At 39.6% G+C, this 19,706-nt stretch overlaps 1 protein-coding gene across 2 annotated transcripts in view; it reads right to left on the reverse strand.

Moving 5' to 3' along the window:
- Positions 1-19,706, reverse strand: part of ARHGAP10 (Rho GTPase activating protein 10) — a 340,748-nt gene that overhangs the window by 212,141 nt on the left and 108,901 nt on the right. For both annotated transcript variants that reach the window (XM_028125305.2, XM_028125304.2), the window contains exons 5-7: positions 16,832-16,933; positions 10,630-10,740; positions 8,464-8,568 (exon numbers count right to left, since the gene is read on the reverse strand). In XM_028125305.2, coding sequence (XP_027981106.2) covers positions 8,464-8,568; positions 10,630-10,740; positions 16,832-16,933 — 318 coding nt within the window. The remainder of the gene's footprint in view (positions 1-8,463; positions 8,569-10,629; positions 10,741-16,831; positions 16,934-19,706) is intronic.

A 19,706-nucleotide genomic window follows, 5' to 3' on the forward strand; every position in this document is an offset into this window, starting at 1 on the left:
CCATACCTCCAGGATTTCTTGTCCTCATTTTAATACTAATTATACACCGATTTTATTTATTTGCCTCTTTGTCACTTTACTTAGATTCCTCCCAACCCTCACTTCTTTCTCAACGTGTGTGTGTGTATAATATTTATACATATAAATACTTCAGAGATATTACGGGTTCAGTTCCAGGCCACTGCAATAAAGCGAATATTGCGATTAAGCAAGTCAAATGAATTTTGGGGTTTCCTAGTGTATATAGAAGTTATGTTTACACTATATTGTAGTCTATGAAGTGCACAATAGAATTACGTCTTAAAAATGTACATACCTTAAGTAAAAAATACTATATTGCCAAAAAAAAAAAAAATGCTAACCATCATCCGAGCTTTCAGTCATAATCATTTTGCTGGGGGAGGGTCTGGCCTCAGTGTTGATGGCTGCTGACTGACCGGGGTGATGGCTGCTGAAGGCTGGGGCGGCTGGGGCAATGTCTTGAAATAAGACAACAATGATATTTGGTAGCATTTTACCAACAACAGAACTTCTTTCCAAGTTGGACTCAACCCTCTCAAACCCTGCTGCTGTTTTATCAATTAAATTTATGGAAGGTTCTAACTTCTTTGTTGTCATTTTAACCAATCTTCATAGCATCTTCACCAGGAGTAGCTTCCATCTCAAGAAACCATTTTCTTTGCTCGTGCATAAAAAGCAACTCATCTGTTCAAGATTTACCATGAGATGGCAGCAATTCAGTCCCAGCTTCAGGCTCCACTTCTAATTCTGGTTCTCTTGCTATACCCACCATATCTGTGGTGACTTCTTCCACTGAAGTCTTGAACCCCTCAAAGTCATCCTTGAGAGTTGGAATCAGTTTCTTCCAATCTCCTGCTTATGTTGATATTTTGACCTCTTCCCATGAATGACGAATGTTCTTAGTGGCATCTAGCTCTCAACAGAGGGCTTAAAATACTCTGTAAATCATGCTGTTAATAGATGTGCTGTCATCCAGACTTTGTTTTTCCATTCATAGAGCACAGGTAGAGTAGAGTTAGTCTAATTCTTAAGGGCCCTACAATTTTCAGAATGGTAAATGAGCACTGGCTTCAACTTAAAGTCACCAGCTGCATTAGCCTCTAACAAGAGAGTCAGCCTATCATTTGAAGCTTTGAAGCCAAACATTATCTACCCTGAGAATCTGCTGTGTAGTGAGGCCACCTTCATGAATTATCTTAGCTGGACCTTCTGGATCACTTGCTGCAGCTTCTCCATCAGCACATGCTACTTTACCTCACACTCTTCTATTATGGAGATAGCTTCTTCCTTAAAACCTCATGAACCAACCTCTGCCAGCTTCTGACTTTTCTTCTGGAGCTTCTTCACCTCTCTCAGCCTTCATAGAACTGAAGAGAGTTATTGCCCTTGCTCTGGATTAGGCTTTGGCTTAAGGGAATGTTGTGGCTGGTTTGATCTATCCAGATCACTCCAACTCTCTCCATATCAGCAATAAGCCTGTTTTGCTTTCTTAGCATTCATGTGTTCACTGGAGTAGCACCTTTAATTTCCTTCAAGAACTTTACCTTTGCACTCACAACTTGGCTGTTTGGTGCAAAAGGCCTAGGTTTCAGCCTATCTGGGCTCTTGACATGTCTTCCTCACTAAGCTTAATCATTTCTAGCTTTTGATTTAATGTGTGACTCTTCCTTTCACTTGAATACTTAAAGGCCAATGTAGGGTTATTCACTGGCCAAATCTCAATATTGTGTCTCAGAGAATAGGGAGGCCTGAACAGAAGGAGAGAGACGGGGGTGTGGGACAGCTGGTCAGTGAAGCAGTCAGAACCACACAACTTTCATCGATTACATTCACTATCTTATATGGGCACAGTCTGTGGCGCCCCACAACAATTTTGACAGTAACATCAAAGATCACAGATCATGATCACAAATGTAACAACAGTGAAAAAGCTTGAAATATCACAAGAATTACCAAAACGTGAGACAGAGACACGAGGTAAGCAACTGCTACTGTAAAAATACGAACAGACTTGTATTACACACATTGCCGTAAACCCTCAATCTGTAAAAAACACAGTATCTGTGACGCTTAAAAAAACAGAGCATGATAGAGCGAGGCATGCCTGTATACACACACACACATATACAGATATGTGCATGCCGTGTGACAGATGCCGGGACACACACACACACACACACACACACACACACACACAGAGTACACACCTGCACACACACAGATATTCCTGTTAATCTCATGAGTTGCACCCAATACTCTCATTATTTATATTAATACTCAAATTGTCCTGGGACTGGACCAGCAGGGGCCCCTTCTAGCTGAATCTTGTATCTTTTGACACACCCCCTTAATTGAGTAATCCCTTACTTTCTGGTCCCAAAAGGAGTCCTGGGTTCATCCTATACTTTCTCTGTCCCAGTCCTAGAAGCAATGATTTCCCTCTACCTCCAGAAGCCCTTGTTCCTTTTAGTGGAGTGTAGAAGTTAGAAACCAAAATCTGAGCACAGTGTGTCACAGTTAAAGGGGTGTCACTGCTTCTGGGTGTTCCTGGCAGACAGAAAAACTACATGGATGTATATATGTGTACACAAAGATAGGCTGTGTTTTTTTTTTTTACACATACACTTCTATATCTCTCTATATTGAAAACCCCGTATGTTCATACAAGTAAATATAATCCCAATCCAATACTCCAGTTTCTTTCTAGCCTATCCCTTCCCAATTTTGAAGATTTATTTGAGAGAGAGAGAGTGTGTGTGCACATGCACAAGCACATGCAAGCGGGGGGGGGGGAGGGGAAGAAAGAGACTCTCAAGCACATTCCCTGCTCAGCGGGGAACCCAACATGGGGCTTGAGCTCATGACCCTGAGATCATGACCTGAGCCAAAATCAATAGTCAGTAGCCTAACCGCCTGAGCCACCCAGGCACCCCTCCCTACCCCGTTTTGTACATTTCTTTTCAGAGAGTGAGAAATCTAGCTCCCATATCCTCAATCTATTTACTTATTTGTTCAATTAATACATCTGCTCAATGTAACCAATCTCCCAAATACACCAGCCACCTCTTCTTCAGGCTGCCTCTATACCCTTCCCACCCCCACCATCACCATCACCCCCACCTTCCCTGCTGCAGACCCCTCCAGGGAGTACCACCTGCCCTCACTGTCCTACTTCCTCAGATGTGTAGGACTCTGCACTGGGAAGGGAGGGGAAGGATTTTACCATTTTAGGTAAATTATGAACAGGAATAAAAATTACATATTTTAATTTTTTATAAAGATTTTATTTATTTGAGAGAGAGAGAGAGCATGAGAGTGGGGAGGGTCAGAGGGAGAAGCAGGCTCCCCACTGAGCAGGGAGCCCAATGCGGGGCTCTATCCCAGGACCCTAGGATCATGACCTGAGCTGAAGGCAGACACCCAGGAGCCCCAACATTTTTTAAAATTTGAACATAAATAACAGAATGGCTAGAGCCTCACAATCTCCAATTCCTAAATTCTAGGTGTATATTATCATCAAATAATAATAATGTTAGACTGGAAACGATACAGTAAGTGGCCATTAGAGTGTTTACACTGTGGTTGGAATTACTGAAAACACTTTTTGGTGCTTTAATCCTCAAAATAACCTCTGAGATAGTCTGGTGCTATCCATTGTCAGTAAAAAGGAAAAGGAAAAGGAAATTCCTTTCCTTGTATACTTTCTTAAATAAATCTCCAAATAAACTAGTCTTAAATTAAGCCTTATAAATTAAGTATGTTATTACATCACCTCCTTGGGAGGAGGAGGATTCAATTTGGGGACGAAGCTGGAATTCAGACACATTTGAGTATGTCTAGAAACCTGGTGGGTCAGGCTTAGCATAGGTTCACTCCCATAGTAAGGGAAAAAGGAAGACGAGAGAGAGAGGAGCTTTTCTCCGTGCTATACCCAGAAATAAAGCTTTCAAGGCAGAGAGAAAAGGCTAATTCCAAGGACAGATAGCCATTTTAAGTTTTCCCATCCTGGCCCCATGGCCTCATTCAGAGGAGAAAGGAAGGCAAAGTATAATTAAAAATATGAAAAAGGTTTCATGAAACAGCTCTAAAACATGAGGGTGGGCCCCATGCAGCCCTGCCTTAGTAACCTTGCAAAATAATGTAACAGAAAAGGGATAAGGCCCTATACACACACACACACATCCCCTCACTGTAATCCCCATACTGCCCCTCAAACGCCCCACGCAGAGGGAGGTGGCAGAAAAAGGAACATCAGGCAACAGACCCCAGGTGAACAGGTGATAGAGTCTAAATCCCATATAAGACACCTTCCATGGGGATGAGGGAAACACAGTTTAGAACTGGTGACAGGTGGAGGTGAGCGGAGATTCACCATCAGGGCCTAAATCTGAGTTCCTACAATTAAAAGGACTCCCGTGTTACCCACAGGTTGCTAAGGTCTGGGCAAGCAGATGGCCATATCAAGACGTTCCCCCGCTCCCATACGTACGGACCCCAGATACACCATGAGTGACCCATTTATATCCCAGCACAGAATCTGAAGCCAACCACCATGGTCCCTTGGAGGGACTCTGCCCAAGTTCCAATGCTGGACCCGACCTGAAAGCAACAGGATGGCAGGAAGTTACTGTCCTCAGTGTCCTCATCTGTAAACTAGGAATAACAAAGTCTCCGTCACAGGACTTCTAGGAAGATGAAATGTGCATACTCCAAATAAAGCACACGGGGAGTAGCTGGTACATGATAAGAAAATAAATATAGATGACATTACTACCATGACTACCATTACAATGAAGTCACCCAAAAGTCACAATTATTCCCTGTCAAAGGATAAAGGAAAATCTTCAATATCAAACCAACAGCTTATTGTTTTAAATCTGATTGCAAGAGAAAGTATATTTTAAAAATTTTTTTTCAGAATATAAAAACAAATCCACAACATTATAAAAAGAAAGAGGGAAGGGACACAAACAGTCCTGTCTTGGGGGCAGAAAGAAAAGGTTTAAAAGCAATTAAAAGTGACCATAAGCCTATCCCTCAGAAATAAGCGCTTTTGTATTTTTACACAATCACTTCCAATCCCTTTTTTAAAAAAAACACAGTTTATTGTTTTAGTGTTCTACTTTTCTCACAACACTGTAACAAAAATATTTGGGCATATTCTTAAAATCTTAACTATTCTTAGGATCTTCTGGGGATTCTTCATGAATTCTAAGATTTCACACATTACATTTCCTTCTAGGAAGAATTCTATTCTAGTTTCTCTTTCCCCACATTCCTCTGGGGATAAAGATAACAAAAGTTTAAATTTAGTTTTTTAAAATATACTTCAATTTTGATGCAATTTATATTTTTCTTGAAAATCTATTTTCTAAAAGCCATCTTGCTCTGTTTTGCTTTCCATGTATTACTCTGGATTATGGAAAGTGGATGAGGAATAAATTGCTTTCAAAAAACTAAAAGAGATGTTGCCATTTTTACAACAGAAAAGGTGAAACCAGATGGGGAAAATAGGTTGTTTTCATTTTTAAGTAACTTTTACCTTTTTTTCTGATTTTGTAAAACGATCTTGCTGTTTTTTTTACTAAAGTTCTTAAAAGTTGACCAAAATTATCCATAGCATTATAGCACACAGATATTAAATGCTAATATTTGGTTTTATATTTTTTAAGATTTTATTTATTTGAGAGAGTGAGAGATGGAGAGAACGAGTTGGGAGAGGGGCAGAAGGAGAAGCAGGCTCCCCACAGAGCAGGGAGCCCGATGTGGGACTCGATCCCAGGACCTTGGGATCATGACCCAAGCCGAAGGCAGACACCCAACCAACTGAGCCACCCAGGCGCCCTACGATTTGGTTTTAATATTTGCATCTATTTCCTCAAATACATAAATATACATCGCATAAAAAAGAACACATAACTGGGATTTTTGTAATTCATGGCCATTGCCAGCATTTCCCTTTATTATGCTAAAAGCTGATATCATCAGGTAATGAGAGAAATGGCCAAGAAATGAACAAACTACAGCAACACTCAGGTACAGCAGGTACCACAGAAGGAGTGGCATGTGCTTCAAAGGTGCTGGCATTTCTGAAGGGAAAAGAATTAGCTAAGCACAAACACGAAAGCAAAGACACCTCGATCAGGTGTTCTCAAAACTGCAGGTGAGGTGTAAAGAAGAGGCTCTGCATGGAAGAGGTGCAGGAGCAGCCTCAGAAGCAGAACAAAACGAAGAGATGAGTATTTAGAAAAGAGGTTTTAGGGCCATTTACTGATGGCAATCCTTGAGTTCCAGAGGATTCAGAAAAATGTTCCAGCCAACCGTTCTTTGCCCATTTCTCTATGGGAAATGACTGTTATCAAATGTGTAAGTTAACTTCTGAATGTAGTAAGGATGTTAACCAAGTTATTTTGTGAACCATTTCAAGGGATAGCTTGTTTTTAGGTTTTTCTTCTAATACTTCATGACCGGGCATTGCTCATTTACACTGAAATATTTAATCTCTTGAAATCATTTGGTGTATATAAGGAAACTACATCCCTTTTACCACATGGACGTGTTACAAAAGTACTTCCACCCACAAACCCACAGGCAAGCTGTGCAGGGATCGTCTGCGGATATGCCCACCCCTCATCCCAGACACCGAGATGCAGCCAGCTTCGTGGGCACGTAGCCTGTGCAACCACAGGGGGCCTTGTGCTCAGAAGGCCATGCTCTTGGTTTAATGCTCTGCTGTCACGGTCTTGAAATTCTTCATTTTTAAATAAGGGCCCTGCCTTCCCATCTTATACTGACCCCACAAATTTTGGAACCAGTTCTGCCTGAAGGTTCTCATCCAGGCCAGCCCTGCACTTGACAGATGACATCCAGGCAGAAGAGGTAAATTTCCTCTGCCAGGTGGTAGAGGAAAACATCAGGAGTATAATTAATCTTCTAAACCAACTATATAGCATTCTTTTTACAAAACTGTGTTCTGCTGTCTGCAAAAGTATTCTGAAAAAACTGCAGCAACATTAGACTATTCTACTACCTATAGAGACAATTTTAAAATTAGAACTAATCCACACATACATATACATTTTGATATTTTTTAAAATTCTGTCACATTGTGGTCTCTGAGAGTGGGGGGCCGTGAATGGGGATGGTTACTCCTTTAGTTATTTAACCCAGCTCAACACCAAAATAATCTATAAAAACAAATGACACTTGAATTATCAAAAAAAGAAAAAGAGAGAGAGAAAGAGAGTGAGATTTCATCATCTAAATTCCCAAATGTAGGGAACTATACAAAACACTTAGGAACAAAATCTACACAAAACCATTCCTCCTCGATCTCTATGATGATAGCAAATTGAAAGTCAGGCAGCAAACAGCAGAGTCCCATCCTTCATATGTCTTTCAGTATGAGCTAGAATGTGCTTGTCCCAAAACTCACTCATTTTTTTTTCTAATGAGGCCTAAAATTATACTAAACACAACCTGAAAAGAATTTCAGTGAGGATACTTCCAAAGTCAATATAAGTGTTGAGAGGAAAAACATCCACCACCTTCTGATCAAAATCCCCTGTTATACCGTTTAATACAGCTCTCTTAAATCTCTTTATCCAAGACCTCTTTGAAAGCATATACTTTCCAGGAAAATAATAGAGCCCAACAGCAACTGTGAACTCAATACATTAGTGAGTATGCCTAAACATGGGGAAGAAATTACTCTTGAACTATAAGCCTATCCGGGATTAAAAATCCAGTAAAATACACAGGTAATTAAGAAATTGAGACCATTATAACTGAAATGCCTTACAACTGAAGTGGAGTATGTTCTTTTGTTTGCTCCCTACATGAAAGACTGAAAGTTACGTAACAAAGTTTATCCTTACAATTATCCCTACAAAGTGCAACATGGTGACAGTTAACACTGCTGTAGGACATATTTGAAAAGTTACTAAGAGAATAGATCCTAAAAGTTATCATCACAAGAAAAAGAAGTTTCTGTAACGGTATGAAGTGACAGACATTAACTAAACTTAACGTGGTAATCATTTTGCCATATGTATGCCAAGTCGATACGCTGTACAACTGAAACGTATATAGTACTGTATGTCAATTACATCTGAATAAAACTGGAAAAAATAATAAATTATGGAACTCCTGATTTAAAACATATATCCAGTGACTTTTCTGAAAGTAAGACAAGATAAATTTTTAAAACAAATTCATTATCTAAAAAAAAAAAAAAAAGAGCCGCCAGGTGGCAGAATTCCTGAGCCTCACCTAATTGAAGAGCAGTTTGTTACACTGAGAACTGACCAGAAGGTGGCAACGTAGCCTCAGTTTCTCAACACCAACAGCTCAGCCTGGTTTTGGTTTAAGGCTTTTCATAAAACAAAATGAAAATACACATCCCAAACATCCTTTTATACCAGAAAACTTCCATTTCCTTACATTCTGAATGTTGATCTGTAGTTCCATTTTGTAGTGATTGAAGTCTTTGGCAAGTTCATGGCCCTGATGATAGAAAGTAAACATTCCCTGAAAAAAGGACAGCATCTAAGACAAAGGGGGAAAAAAATAACATTAGCACAAACAAAAACTCAGGGTGGGGGGGGTAGAATAAGAACAGCCACATATTGTCCCCCTCAACCCATTGTGATTCTACTGAAGTAAAATAATTAAAAGAAGTCACCGGAATTAATTAAATCTAACTACATATTATTTATTAATTTTATTAATTTGTCCTTTTACAAAATGGAAGGTGTGTTATTTTTCCTTAAATATCAGAGCCATTAGATAGCTTTGAGAGTATAGTGTACTGGAGAAATGGAGTTCTATATCACCCATTGTTCTTTTTGGTCAAGAAAATCTCTACCTTCATTTATAATTGAAATTTTATCACCATAGGTCAATACAATCTATAATGAAAGTGAAATCACAGAATTAAAAAGCTAAAAGCTCTCTTCAATGGCGTCCAGTGCACTGTGACTTCTCTATTTTATCTATAAACCTTCAGTGACTGGGGCAGAGACAGGTAGAGACAGAGTGATAATTAAGCTCTGAGTTCTGACCTACCCTCAACCTGCCCCTCCTGAGTAAAGGGCACCTGCTTTTGCCCAACATGTCAATTTAAAATGAGTAAAAGTGATTTGGGGTAGGAATTAAGGAAATCCTGAGATTCATTTTCTTCATAATGTCACGTGGCACAATGGTTAGGAATCTGGGACTCTAATGTGAAGTGGCCAGCAAGGGTCAATCCCCAACTTCAGCTCCGTATGGGACTTTGGGCAAATTACTGAAACTTTCTGTACTTCCATTTCCTTATTTGCTTAGTGGGATCATAAAAATATCTCCTTATGGAGCTAGTGTGTGGAATAAACACATGAGCATGGTGAAGTATTAGAACAATGACTTGAACAATGAGCACTGTAAATGCTCAATAAATGCAGGTCATTATTAGTATTTCACATAAAAGAAAGGTTTATGGAAATGAAATTTTCTCTCATTGTTTAAATTAGATTAATTCTAGGGGTGCCTGGGTGGCTCAGTTGGATAAGCATCTGCCTTCGACTCAGGTCACGATCCTAGGGTCCTGGGAGTGAGCCCTGCATCGGGCTCCCTGCTCAGCAGGGGAACCTGCTTCTCCCTTTCCTCCCCGCTTCGTGCTATCTCTCCTATCTCTGTCGCTATATTTGTTTCTCAATTAAATCTTAAATAAATAAATAAGATTAATTCTATTACTCTAACTAGACCACTGCGTCCATGAATGTCAATTTTAAATTAATCATTACTTTGTTATTTTTTCTGTTTCTCAAAATCACACATAAAATGAATAATTGTATGGGATGTAAATTCTATCTCAGTAAAGTTCTTTTAAAAAAATCACATGCAAAAACGGCTACATTAAAATTAATCTTGAGAATCATAAATTTCAATGTTTCTTGGTTTTTTCACTAAAACCCACAGTACAAATTACCTTTTACATATATTCATATGTGTCTGTATACATTATATATATACAAAAATATATAAAGAACTGAAGCTATTAGAATACATCTATATAAGCACAAACACAAATCACATGTCTATAAATAGGTCTAAAGAATGGCCAGAGTAACTCACAAGATAGTTTCAAGTGCTCCACATGCTGGTTTTTACAGGTTGCCATAAGCACTGAGTTGTGTTAGAAATAATTTGTTACCAATAATTGTTCAAAGTACCAAAACTTGAACTGGTGTGCTTGCTTCAGAACCAACTCGAGCAGAGTGAAGATTATCCATCACCACCACCACTGTCTCTCCCATCCTAACACTTCTTTCACAGGGCTTCTCTTTAAAGGGTGGACCTACAATAGGGTGGCAGAAATACCACCTGATTGCCGAGTCTTTAAGAACTAATATTCCCTACATGTTGCTGTGCCAATAAGGCTCAGAACCACTAATTTGTAGGTGGTTCCTTGACTTCATGGTGATGGGTGTCCACTTTTATAATTTATGATGCCTTGTGCTTCACGTGTATGCACTATGGCCCTCAACAATGGTAATTCCATCTGGAGAGAAAAACATCTCTATTATATCACAAAAATCTAACAACAGAACAACCTTCTATGATACTTACAGGCTCCACAAACTCAAACTTCTTTCTTTCCTGGATTTCCTGAAGCTTACATACATATTCAAGAGATAGTTCATAAAAGTGCTGCCGGTTCTGCTCCACTTGGATATCTGCCTATGTTAAAGCAATAGAGGCTGGTTAAATCAGAGATGGTGAGGAGTGAAACATTTGATCAGAGGTTGGCAATGCCACAAGCCCTGTGCCAAATATGGCCCCCAGCCCGTTTTTCTACATAAAGTTGTACTGGAACATAGTCACAGCTACTGGTTTATGTATCTTCCATGGTCACTTTCCCGCTGGGGCAGTCAAACTGAGTTAGTTTCAACAGGAACCTTACTGTCTACAAAAACATAATTTTTACCCCCTGACTCTGCAGAAAAAGTTTGCCAACTCCTGCCATTTATGATGAGCTTGACCCCAAGGATTGAACATCAAACAGAATGGCTCTTCACGAAAAACTCACCCCAACCCCAACTGACCCCCAAGGTTGAACCATACACATACATTCAAAATCACATAAACATTATTTCCACTGACAAATCCTCTAAGAATGCAGTTGGCCTGGGAAATCTAGTCACCCCAGGACGCACAACTGAAGGCAGCAGGTGAGGAAGTGGCAGCTAGGGTACCATCTCAAGAATCTGGTTCTCAAATACCATGTGATCTAGTAATTCCACTTCTGGGTATTAACCCAAAGGAAACAAAAACACTACTTTGAGAAGACACATGCACCCCTATGTTTACTGCAGCATTATTTACAATAGGCAAGATCTGGAAGCAGCCCAAGTGTCCACTGATAGATGAATGGATAAAGATGTGGTAGATATACATACAATGGAATATTACTCAGCCATAAAAAAGGAGGAGCTTTTGGGGGGAGGGGTCACTAGCAACAACACGGATGGACCTAGAGGCTGTTATGCTAAGTCAGACAGAGAAAGGCAAATACTACATGATTTCACGTATATGTAGAATCTAAACAAACAAACAAAAAAGCAAAAACAGACCCATTAAAACAGAGAACTGATGGTTGTCAAAGGGGAGTGGGTGGAGGGATGGGCAAAATGTGTGAAGGGGAGAGGAGGTATAGGCTTCCGATTATGGCATGAATAAGTCATGGGGATGAAAGGTCAGCCCAGGAATATAGTCAACAGTGTTGTAACAGCGCTGTATGGAGGCAGGTGGGGCTACTACACCTGTGGTCAGCACAGCATAATGTACAGGGCTGTCAAATCACCATGCTGTACCTGAAAGTAATGTAACACTCTGTGTCAGCTATACTTCAATTAAAGAAAGTAAAATAAAAGAACCTGATTCTCAAAAGGTAGTCCAGGGCTTAAAGCCCATCTACAGGTAATCATGTTCTTAGGCCCTCAAAATGTGCCGTCCTCTGAGAGTAAACAGGCACCAGATGGTCAGGAGACTATTCCAAGGTTGGCGGGGGGAAGGGGTTCCAGCTTATCTTATCTAACTAGAAGGGAATTGGCGGAGAAGCTGGGTTCCATGGAGGAACAGCAGAACAATAACTGTCATCCTAGAAACCACTCTTAACAAGGCATCACATATTTCCTAACTTGGCCAATTTTTAAAGTATTTATCCAGACAACTCTCCAAAGCCATGGCAATAAGCACCTGGAAAGATGCTCAAAAGCACTAATCATTACGGAAATATAAATACAAGATACAACCTCACACCTATCAAAAAAATAAATAATAAGAAAACTAATTAAAAAAAAAAAACAAACAGAAAACAAGTGTTGCTGAGGATGTGAAGAACTTGGAACCCTGTGCACTGTTGGTGAGAATGCAAAAAAATGTAGCTGCTATGAAAAACAGCATGGCAGGGGCGCCTGGGTGGCTCAGTCGTTAAGCGTCTGCCTTCAGCTCAGGTCATGATCCCAGGGTCCTGGGATCGAGCCCCGCATCTGGCTCCCTGCTCCACGGGAAGCCTGCTTCTCCCTCTCCCACTCCCGCTGCTTGTGTTCCCTCTCTCGCTGTGTCTCTGTCAAATAAATAAAATCTTTAAAAAAAAGAAAGAAAGAAAAACAGCATGGGAGTTCTCCAAAAAATTTAAACACAGAATTATCACATGATACAGTAATTCCATTTCTGGGTATATACTCCTAAAAACTGAAAACAGGGACTCAAAAAAGATTTATATAACCCTGTTCGCAGCAGCATTATTTACAAAAGCTAAAAGGTGGCAGCAACCAGTGTCCACTGACAAACGGATAAACAAAATGTGATATATACATAGATAGATATAGACAATATTATACAGCCTCAAAAAAGGAAGGAAATTTGGACATGTGCTATAACATGGATGAACCTGAGAACATTATGCTAAATGGAATAAGCAAGTCACAAAGGACAAATACTGTAGGATTCCACTTTTATAAGGTACCTAAAACAAATTCATAGACAGAAAGCAGAAGGGCAGTTATCAGGAGCTGGGGGTAGGGAGCTGGGGAAGTAGTTTTCAACGGACACAGAGTTTCAGTCTTTGGAGATGAAAAGAGCTCTCGATACGGAAGGTAGTGATGGTTGCACAAGAATGCGAATGTGCTATACATGGAATAAAGCAAAAAGCTTCTAAATCCCTCAGGACGTCCTGAGTGACAGGAGTATCTTTTATATCTGTATAAAGAGCCCCTCTGGAGCACACGTGAGTTTATGCTACTGAGGTGACTTAGGGTGGGGCCTCTACAGAGCACCAGAAAGACTAGGTGATTAGAGGGCTGGACCTTTCAGTCCTGCCCACTGACATCTGGCAGTGGGTAGAGGGAGGGGTACCACAGACTGAGCTCTGTAAAAACCCTGGAACGTCCCCGTGGATGGACGCACACGAGAGCCTGGAGAGTGACACACCCCAGTTCCACGGGGACAGAAGTTCTGGGCTTGGGACCCTTCCAGACCCCACCCTATGTGGCTATTCATTTCTAGCTTTTATATTATCCTCTACGATAAATTAGTAAATATAAGTAAGTGTTTTATCTCAGTTCTGTGAGCCACTCTTAGCAAATGAATCAAACTGGAGGAGGGGAAGGTGGGAACGTCTAATTTATAGCCAGTAGGTCAGAGGCATAGGTAAACAACCTTGATTTGCAACCGGTATCTGAAGAAGGGACCATCTTGTGGGACGGAGCCCTTTACCTGTTGGAAATGATGCGGTCTCCAGGTAGACTGAGAATTGGGTTAATCGCTGGGTTGTATGGGAAAACACACATTCAAACTCTACTTTTTACCATACCAAGCAAAAGTGACTTTTTAAACAAACTTCTATTTGATCATCATCTCATTTCTGGCCATTCCTGCTATAAATATGTATCATGAGAATAGACCATTCTCAGGCAAAGTTATTCAAAAGATCTACTTCCCTGGTCATATGTACTGAAATATAATCATTTGACTACTCAAAAAACAAAAATGTACTTCAAAAATTAACAGAAATAGATTTTTTCTCAAATGTCTGATACTTGTTCTAGTGCAAATATTAGAAGTTGGGAGTGTGGATGGAAGTAGAAGCTACTGTACCCAGTAAATGGAGAGCTATAGGTAACGGTCTTAACAGAATTATCAAATAGCCAGCCTGCTGTCTGTGACACTTGTCTCCTGTTATTTTCATTTGAAACAAGGAGAAAGAATGATACAAGTTTTTATGCCTTTGTTCAGTACCACTCTCAGCAACCTTTATAAACCTCTCTAGTACAACTCAGTTCACTGCAGATTAGCAATACATAAGCCAATGCCAAAATCAATAAAGATCCAAATCTAACCTTTTCCTTTTAAAGAGCATCCGCCCCCCTTTAAGGCCTTCACACTTGTAATAGAAAGCTGTTTCAAGTGGGAGTGTGTATGTTTGTAAAGAGCAAACAGCAAGATGGGACAGAATATATAATTTAAATGAAACTAAAATTATTCGTCTCGAGGGTCTCTTCAAATTTCTGATCTGGAGTTTAATTATCTTTGGGAATGATGAAATTAATGAAGCCCCAGCTCACTGTGCAAGCATCTTCACACTTCTTCATTCAATAAATATGTATTAAGTGCCTACTCCCTGACTAGCTAAGGAGTAGGTGTAAAGGATAGAGTACCGAATCAAACAATGTTGTCACCTTCGAGGAGCTTACATGTGAGTGCAAGAAGCCATGTAACAACCAAATACATGGTATGTCAAATGTGTGTAAGAGTATGAAAAAAAATCAAAGCAGCATAAGGGAGGGTACTTTAAATAAGATGGTCAGGAACTTCTCTAGTAAGGTGAACTCTGTGTGGACAGTATTTGAGAGTACATGGAGGAGTAAAGCATCTGGGTCTGGGCTGGAAACATACTATGCAAAGGCCCTGAGCCTAGAGTATGCTTGTCCCAGTCAGTCAGAGCAAAACAGCCCATGTGGGTGTGAGGACAGGAGGGTGGGCCCTGGGCCTCTGGAGAGAGCTGTTAGGGAGGGTCTGGGGAAGAGAAGCAACATAAAGGCTCACTCTGCTTGCTGTACAGAATATAAACTGTAGGAATACGTAGGTGGAAGCAGGGAGACCAATTAAGAGGCCTTTACGGTAATCCATGTGAGAGATGCCAGCAGCACGGGCCAGGGTGATGGTGGTAGGAGTCAGAGGTGGCCATATCCTGAGAATATTCTGAAGCTAAGGAAGACATATGCTGAGAAAGTAGGTGTGGCATAGGAGAGGAAGGGCTAAGGATGGCCATAAAGATTTTGCCTGCTCAACAGCTCCCATGAGATACGTAATTAGAGAGTGAAGTGAAGACGGAAATTTACTAGCAGCATGAAAAATCCCTTCAGAATACCTGAAAAGAGAGATGAGAGGAGAAGACAGGTAGAAAGCCTCTGGCATAAGGAGGGCCGATAAAAACAACAGCTATCATTTCAAAATGGACAGAGGGAAGGAGATGACGGAGCACATATAACAACTATATGGTTTTCCACATAATATGGAACGAGGAGAAAAGGGAGCCCTACCTACCTATGGTATTGTGAGGATTCAGTAGTATAAAAGCTCCCTCCTCTTTCATTTTTCTTTTCAAGATTTTTTATTTATTTATTTGAGAGGGAGTGTGTGAGCGAGAGAGAGAGAGAGAGAGAGCATGCACACGAGTGTGGGGGAGGAGCAGAGGCAGAGGGAGAAGCAGGCTCCCCGCTGAGCAGGGAGCCTGATGTGGGACTCAATCCCAGGACCCCGGGATCATGACCTGAGCTGAAGGCAGATGCTTAAATGACTGAGCCACCCAGGCGCCCCTCCCTTCTCTTTTATAAACTCAAACACCTTCCAAATGTCAGTTAAAGTTATTAAAGAGGAAAAAGTAAATGTGACAAGTGGGGAACGTCAAAATGACCACACATACACAGGGTGTGCAACTGCATATCTGGCATTTAAATATACTGGAGCCAATGTTGTTAGTGTCATTTTGATGATCCTTCAATAAGTGTATATTATAGTGGTATATTATGCCCAGATTCCTTATGTGTTTAAAAATAAACAAAATGAGAAAAATATCACACTTTTGTGGGATGAGTCAAGATCCCAACAGCTGCAAAACAGCATTATTTTTAATGAAAACATATGTTCCAAATTGCAAACCATTGAGTTTCCACTCAAGTGTGTGAGTGAGAAAACCCAAGTGCCAGGGAATTTAGAAAAGACAAAGACAGACAAAATGAGAGATAAGATATAAATTCCTTTCTCCTTACTCATGGCTCCCTCCAAAAAAAAAAGTCTATTAACACAAGTAAAACAGAGGCCCTCCTTCCAATGAAGCTGAACCTCATGAATCTTCAGTGTTAAATAAGATTAATGCTGCCTTCACATAATAGCAAAATGGTAGATGAGCTTATTAAATTCAATTCATTTCCTCAAAAAATCTTGAAAGCCAATTAATAAGTCTATTCCTGAAAATAATGTATCTGTTCTTCAGTAATGCCAGATAAAATTGTTCCTGTGAAAATATACTCAGAACCGAAAATGTTAATACTATGAATCTCTACTGAATTAATCACTGTAAGATGTATTCATCATTTTCTGTCTTGTTCCGCAAGAATTTTTTATTAATTCATGATGATACCTGTTCATTTTTTTTCATCCCTAATAATCCTAGATGAAAAGTTTACAAAAGAAAAGCACATTTTAAAAAGAAAAGGCATGCACTGCTTATTGAATTTTAGAAACAAACAGAAAATAAAAACAATACCTCTTGTAAATGTGAGTCTTTCTTTTTGGCTGATAAATTCAAATGTTTATCAATTAGACTATAGTTCTTTTCCGTCTCTTTGTCAAACTTCTTTTTTTCTTCCTACAAGTCAGAAAACACAGACAACTATGATTAAACAGGGGGAAAATGCATATATACAGTTTATCTACTGAGAAGCTCAAAATAAGATTAGGATCTAAAAATAAATAAAGTACCACTAAGTGTGATGAAGTTATCTGAAAAATCTATCTGTACCCAGGCCACTGCTTATTAATCATCAAAACAGTGTTAGGACTGAAGAGTCACAAATGGGCTTTTTACTTTTTCCTTTAATGGGCTTTTTACGGAGCACGGTATTTTTCAATACTTACACTTAGTGTTTAGAAGTGATGCCCTGACACTTGTCCCTCATTAAAAGAAATAATAAGAACAACAACACAGGCTTAAAACAGCAAACTTGTGCAGATTTTGGCAAAGAAATGGGATTCTTTTAAAACTGAGTAAATTTTGGTCTGATTAAAAAAATAATCATCATCACAATTGGGGAAGAAAAAAAAAAACTTGGGAAAGATTTCCCTTAACTGTCCAGTGTGAATTTAATAAGACCCTCTGATCAGAAACATCATTTCCTTTCCAAAACCTCTGCAGTGATTTCTATAACACCACTGAGAATATATATCAATAGGTCAAGAGGGCCTAAAGTAACACCGACATCCTCATACTGAGACTCTTTGGTTGAGCATTACAAACATTTCTCCGGTACTGCCTAGAACTAGAATTTGCTTTTCTTTTGCTATAAGAAGCTTTTTGAGAAAACAAGTATCCTAATTGTTAAATACAGAAAAGACAGACTATCTCCCCTAACACTGTTGGCCAATTTAAGCGGATTTTTTTTTAGGTGGATTTTTAATAAACATTTCTGAGCACCAATGAGAGCACACACTATGTCCTCATACTGTCAAAATGTTTCCGTTAACTTCAAATTCTCCCTAACTTTCCAAGGGCTCCAGGAAAGGAACATTCCCTTCCCTATTTTCCAATTCTATCTTCTAAAGCAAAAATAATCTTTTCTGATAACAATCTTTTTCCTAGCAGGCAAAGAGACTGAACAAGGCATGAAAAGTCTATTTCTTCACATTTATCATTGTTTTTTTTTCACAACACAGGGCTACAAACTGCTGTGTGGAAACCTGGGACAGAGCCTCCGCTGGCTCATCTAAAGATCCTGAACTCATCCCACACTGAGGGAGGACAGGCAGGCTCCGGAAGAGACATTTCTTCCCATTTCTATTCCAAGTTTAATTACACTCTAGCTGTACAACTTAGAGAAAAAAAAACAAAAATGCAACAACACAGAACCTAAATTCTTACTGAAAAGATCAGGGATTTTTTGGGGGGAGGGAGGGGTGGTACTAGCTCATTCTTTGATCCAATCCTAAAGTTCTGTGACCCAATGGTTCCCCATGTGTGACAAGAGTCACACTTTTGTTGAAACAGAAGTACTTTTCCTTTATGCTCTTAATTTACAACTATTAAAAAAAAAGTTTAAAGCATTAATTTACGGTTACCCTCTTTTCTGCTTTTTATTACTACACTCTTCGTCAACTATTTTGGTGACTAACAAAAAAATAACAAAACAAACGTGTGGCCACCATTTCAGAATCTCCACTATTTTAAAATGTTGTTACGGTGGAATGCACACGGGGTTAGGGGTGAGAAGACGGGTCCTGGTCTGGGCCACTTTCTACTGTGACTATACACCAGCATCACAGCGTTCTCTGGGGATTCCTCTTCTCAAGCTGAAACAAAACAGGAAGAGAAGTCCTGCCACTGCATTCACCACAAGAGGACTGCAAAGCGGGATCGTATAGGAACAAACGTTCACTAACCTCACAGATTCATCCTTACCAGGAAGACTGAAAATATTTTTATTCATTTGATTTCATGTGAATCACAGAAGGGGACAAAGGAAGCAGTGATGCTAAAATCAGCAGTCAAAACACCCAGCACACTCAGCAGTTGTGGGGTTTGTAAGTTAACACGTGGGTAAAGTTGAGAATGAAAGAAAGCGGGGGTATCAAAGGCTTTGTGAAGAAGGAATTCAGCCAAGAAACAACATTCCACGCACCAACAGAGAGGAAACACATTCGTTCACACATGGTATGGCGTTATACAAAAGCAGTTTTGTTGTTAAACCTGAAGACTTAAATAATTATTTCTTCTTGCATTTGTTCTCAATCCCATTATAGAATAGTATTCTGCTTCTTTGTGCTCACAAGGCTTTTGTGCTGAAATAATGCAAATTTTAAAAGGGACTATGTTCAAGTAGCATCTAATAAAGAACAGTATTTTTTCTTCAACACTGCTATATCCGACAGACATACATACATAGATGTGTGTGGATTTATATATATATATACATATATATATAATATATTGAGTAACTTATGACAAAAGGTTCTATGAAGAATCAAATTTAATACAATGAAAATTTCTTGTACAAAACAGCAGTACAAATTCAAGTAATTATGAGCCGGGTGCAATGAGTGTATACCTGAACTCAGTACAATGAGTGAAGCAAGACAGAACTCATTAAGGAGAGGTGGGGAGCAATGGAAAACCAGATCGTCCACATCTATTCTAGACGGGAAGGTGGCCATATCATGGCTCCAGCAGATTTTCACCATGTGGGAATATAGGCTAGTATATAAGCCATCTCCTTAGATTTTTCCGGAACAGCTTTGAAAAATCCGAAGATTTTTAAATGATGGCAATAGTTTGTTTTTGGTTTTGTTTTGTTTTACATTTTCACATGAGTAAGCCAAGCAAAATTATGTTTACAGGTTAAATATGACTCACTGAAAGTCAGTTTGTA

The sequence above is a fragment of the Eumetopias jubatus genome, unplaced genomic scaffold (assembly GCF_037043125.1).
Source record: "Eumetopias jubatus isolate StellerSeaLion01/CBP00866 unplaced genomic scaffold, mEumJub1_p1.0 scaffold_2, whole genome shotgun sequence".
Lineage (NCBI taxonomy): Eukaryota > Metazoa > Chordata > Mammalia > Carnivora > Otariidae > Eumetopias > Eumetopias jubatus.